Below are 4,997 nucleotides of genomic sequence, written 5' to 3' on the forward strand. Positions count from 1 at the left end.
AATGCATGACTATTGGAAGTCGTGATACACAGGATAGGATTTGTGAACCCGTAGCCCCTATTTTGTGGTAACAAGGTATAAAAAAGTGCAACTTCAAATTTACGGTTTACAAATACACAAATGTTGTGCATGTTCTCAGATTATGAAACACGGATGTGCAAATGTGTTTCACACCAACTGCACCTCAACGGTTGGAGCAAAAGTGTGATGGAGCAGAGTGCATGACTGTTGTGAAGCACAGGATAGGATTTGTGTAACTGTAGAAAAGGATTTGTGAACCCATAGCCCCTATTTTGTGTTAACAAGGTATTAAAAAAACATGTATAGCTACAAATTTACAGTAGTTTTAGTTTGCGCATGTGAAATCTGCAGTTAAATGTGCTTGTGACTTTGGCTCATGCTGGGTACAGTGCGACTATGGCCATAATGTTCTGTATGTGGATCCATCCATCCATACCGATACAACAGTAAAACAAAGGAGAAAGTCATGTATTTCTATCATTTATTGTTAACAATTAAGTGACTATTGTTAATCAACTCATTCGACGAATGGTTAAGGAAAATGCATGACAGTTGCAAGCCTTGTAACCATTGTTCTACAGGCAGCTTGGTCAGGAGGGGCATTTACAACCATTTGCATAATATTTTTGCTTTAGTTTGCAGAAAACTTTGCAGATTGTGAATGGCAAAAAAGAGTGTCTTCAAACGTATTCCCATTCCTTCCTAGGTTTTCTAACAAGAAAAAAGTAGGCAAACAGCCAGTTTTTAAGTAGAATGGTTATAACAATGGGTGACAAGCTATGTTGTGCCAAACATCCAGTGGTTATGTTTCTGCTTGTTCCACTCTTCAGCCTTGGCTTGCCCTGCCTTGGTTCTACTCCTGGAGTGCAGATCGGACTGACTTCACTTTCTTTCGTAACTCAGTGAGGACTACTATTCTCTGGTCAAGGATCTGCTCCAGTTGAGAGGCGTAAGACTCCATATTATAATCGGCCTCCTCTGTCAACTTCAGCAGCTCTTTTTCATCCTCCATCCACCGCATTGACTCCTGGAAAACAGCACGGTGGTCCTCCAAAACCTGCTCCATCTCCTCTAAGTGAGACACGGCTTCATGGAAGGTAAACAGTTGGGGAGATGTTTCCTCCTCATTCTGCTCACAAAACAGTTTGAAGTTGTCTCCCACCGGCAAGATTTTCAGGCACCCCTTATCTAGAAGATCCAGCTGATTGACAGCTTGGATGTTCGTCACTTGGTTTTGATCCACTGTCAGTTCCTTGACCCTGTTTGCGTAGTGTAGTGTATTGAGTGTGGTCTCGCAGGATGGCATACCTGGAGAGATTGTTGCAATCATGCATGTACGAGAATTCTCTCCAATGAAGGAGTCTCTCAGCACCTGGGTCAGCTTACTGGCTCTAAATGGAATGTGGTGTTTGTTACGACCAAGGGCTCTGATACACTCTTTTAGTGCCAAAAGGCTTTTGTTGATCTCAGCTCCCTCCAGACGTGTCTGCCGGTCTGCACTCGCTGCGTCAGCTCCTCTTTCATTTCCTGCAAGGTCAACTAAGGAGAACTTTCCATGCAACTCACCTTTCCTCCGAAGAATGATCTGAAATATAGCATGGCTACGAGATGAGAGAGAATTGGCTGATGTCTTGCCCGATGTTCTGTGGCTGTTGCCCTCTTCTATAAGTTTGAGGACATCCTCTGTGCACTTAGCCTCCTTCTCCTGAAGCCCCACAATCTGAACTTGCTTTTTCGTTCCCTCGAGCACCCTCAGCTCAGCTCTACGATTCAGCAAGTCGAACACCTTTCCGATGTAGATTTCAAAAAAGGTAGCATACACTTGGAGATCTAATGTTTTGTAGCTGGGTTTCTCCAACATGAGAAATACATCCTGAGCAGATAGTGCATATATCCCCTTAGAGCAGACTTGGTTTTTTCCATTGAAATCTCCACCCATAGTATGTGTTTTTCCACTGCCTGTCTGGCCGTAGGCAAAGCAGGTGGCCATGCCTTTCTCAAAAATCGTCTCCACTAAAGGTTTGGCAGTGAACATGTAGACCATCTCATTGTCAGTACTGTCATCAAAGGCATAGTCAAAGCAGAAGGTATGGTTCTCCAGGTAGCGGCTTTGGTCCACCTTTTGTTTAGGTTCATGAACCAACACTACATCCTTAGTAGGGATGGTGATCACATCCAAATCTTTCATGGCCAACTCTTTCTTATTAAGTGGACGTTTCCTCACACATACACATATTCTGTGCGCCTCAATCAATTCTGATGTAGTCAGGGGACGGAAGTCTATACTGCCTCGAAAATCTCGAATCATGCACATGATCTCATAGTTAGGGATGGTGGCATCCATCTCTTGTGCTCTCTTTTCCCTGAGCTCCTGTTGTTGAAGCCGGCGCCGCTCTCTTCCCTCCTGTATTAACTCTACCTCCTTCACGCAATTTGACTTCATGTTATGAAGGATAACTGACTACTGATTATCTGTCACTTCAAACAAATTTGGTTAACTTGTCCAAAAGTGGAGTTATACACTTAGAGTTGCATAACAACTGCCAATTTGTTGCTTCTTTCCCTTTGCCTCTCTATTCTCCTCTGCTCCTTGATCTGAATTCTAAAGCTGTAAAAAGGTGGCTTTTATTGTCAAGAAGTTTAAATTGATCAAAGTCACAGATGACATCACAGGTGACACTGCATCTCCCTTCCTTCTAATAATTTCTGGCAGTGTATCTCTGCTAGAAGATAGAACAAGATAAAATGTAAAAAGTATACAAATTCAAAAATATATAAATCTCAGTCAGACAGAATATTTTCAGATTCATACAGATGGGTCCAACAGTACTGTCAGCATCATTTCAACATCCCTCTGTGTCTCTCAGCTGACGCCAGCAAGTGAAAGCAGGAATAATATTCACCCTTGGCATCATTAAGGATCCAGTTTCTGGAAGGGCCAGCTTAGCATGTTTGTTACTAATTTTCGGATCAGACAGAAGGTTTGCATAGTGCGATCTTGTGGGCAATGGGTTGAGGAAGTCAGATCTGCTAACTGTATAATCTGCTCTGACTCTGCAGCTGCTGTGATGGCATTGAGGGATGGGAATTTGAGGGCCCACATCACCCCCTGGTTGTTGGAATTAGGGCTGCAGCTATCAAATATTTTTGTAATCGCGTATTCTACCAATTCCTCGATTAATTGAGTAATCGGATAACCCCCCCCCCCCCAATAATAATAATAATAATAATTATTATTATTATTATTAATATTATTATTAATAATAATATTAATAATATTTTGGCGTTATCAAGTCAAATAATGCACAATGGAAATGACACAGCCTTGGTGTGGTAACCTGCCACATGGGTGGGTATGTGTGTTTGCGTTTGCACGTGTGAGAGAGATGAGATGAGTGTGTGTTCTTGCGTGTAGGCAACGATACTCTTGCAATTTACCAAGAATAAGTTTATTAATTTAACACTCAAAGCTTAACATCATATTCAAATCGCATCACGACTCACAACATCGCTACAAATACAGTACGGTCCGATAAACTACATTAAATCAGCAAACATCAACGTTCGTGTGAAAGTCTTTGAGCTTACCGGTGCCATCAAACAGCTCAGTGTGGCTGTTCACAAGCTCATCTGCCACTGTGAGCCTCATTGGGGGAGGGCTAATAGAGTGAACAATTTTGATCAACCCTAGTTCATCAGCTGTCTGGTAGCAGCCATCACCTTTGATTTCCTTGAATAAACTTAAAATCATAAAAAAACAAAAAACATCCCCCTTCTGGTATTCGACAAATTTTTATTTCGCCAACACCACTTACATGCTGCATGGAGAGCTGGCTCCGTTCTTGATGCCACTCTTCCATGACAGCAACCATGACGACATCCGAGTGGCCAACCAAAAGACAAACTATAAAGTAAAATAAAGCCAACTAATTCAAACCTAAAAACTTCATACAACTATAACTATCAGTCCAACAAAAATAAATAATATAGTATAGTCTAATTTGGGTAATAATTTCATTATTTGTCAGAATTGCTGTTTGTATGCAAAGGTCACCATTCAACAATGACAATGGTCTATACTGTATGACTATCATTCAGCAGCTGCCACACACATTCTATGTATATAATGGAACTCAAATATATAGAAACAGAAGCAGGGATAGTACAAGAGGATGATTCAGAAATGATGCATGAATATGTAGAAACCTGAAGTAAAGAGATGGTGCAGGGAAAGAAGGAAATAGAAAGGTTGCCAGGCAGGTATGAAGAGAAAGAGATAATAGAAGTACAGCATAAAGCGGCCCTGATTGAGAAACAGGCATGGCTTGATAAGGGGGCCCCAAAATGTAAAGAAACAAGACTATGGAGGAGCCATGATGGTCGCATTGTAGCTCCAGCTGAACTTCTGATTTTATTGTGTCAAGAAGCACATAGCAGAGGCCACACTTCGGCACAGAGGGTGTAGTCATTGATTATACAACAATGGTGGCATCCACACTTAACTGATATTTGTAACTATTTGTGACAGTGGCAGTGAAACCTGCCAATTTTACAACCCTGAAAGCAGGAATTGGAGAACCTAAGATTATTGTATGAAGAATTAATTACTCCAGTAATGTGACTGATTTATAATTAATTGAGTAACTGTTAATAAATACTTGGCAAAGAGATTGCTGATTCCTCAATTTTCTTTCTTAAATGAAAGTGGTGCCCCATTAATAATTAAAATGTAGCCTTAACCTGTTGTGTAGTTGCTTATAATGTTTTTCGACTATTCCTGCACTTCATTAATATGCACCAAATGTCAGAGAAGTATAGTAGGTCTGTGAAAATGTTTATTTTGAACATTCTTAAATCTCTCAAATACAAATCCAGTCAAATTTCTGACAAAGTCGACATGGTGTTTAGTAACAGATGTTTCTGTGGGCTGTCAAAGTCAGAGGAGATATTTTTATTATTTTACTCAGACTTTAAGA

The 4,997-nt window shown here is 40.7% G+C and overlaps 1 protein-coding gene across 1 annotated transcript; it reads right to left on the bottom strand.

Annotated features, from left to right (window-relative positions):
• Nucleotides 1-874: 874 nt before the first annotated feature.
• LOC310941013 (kinesin-like protein KIF2A) lies at nucleotides 875-2,464 on the bottom strand (the record flags this gene model as incomplete). The annotated part of the gene is made up of 1 exon (XM_083906084.1): nucleotides 875-2,464. One exon carries the CDS (start codon nucleotides 2,462-2,464, stop codon nucleotides 875-877), a length of 1,590 nt encoding a protein of 529 aa, XP_083762210.1.
• Between the last annotated feature and the right edge of the window lie 2,533 nt (nucleotides 2,465-4,997).

This window comes from Microchirus variegatus (assembly GCF_963457635.1).
Source record: "Microchirus variegatus genome assembly, chromosome: 19".
NCBI lineage: Eukaryota > Metazoa > Chordata > Actinopteri > Pleuronectiformes > Soleidae > Microchirus > Microchirus variegatus.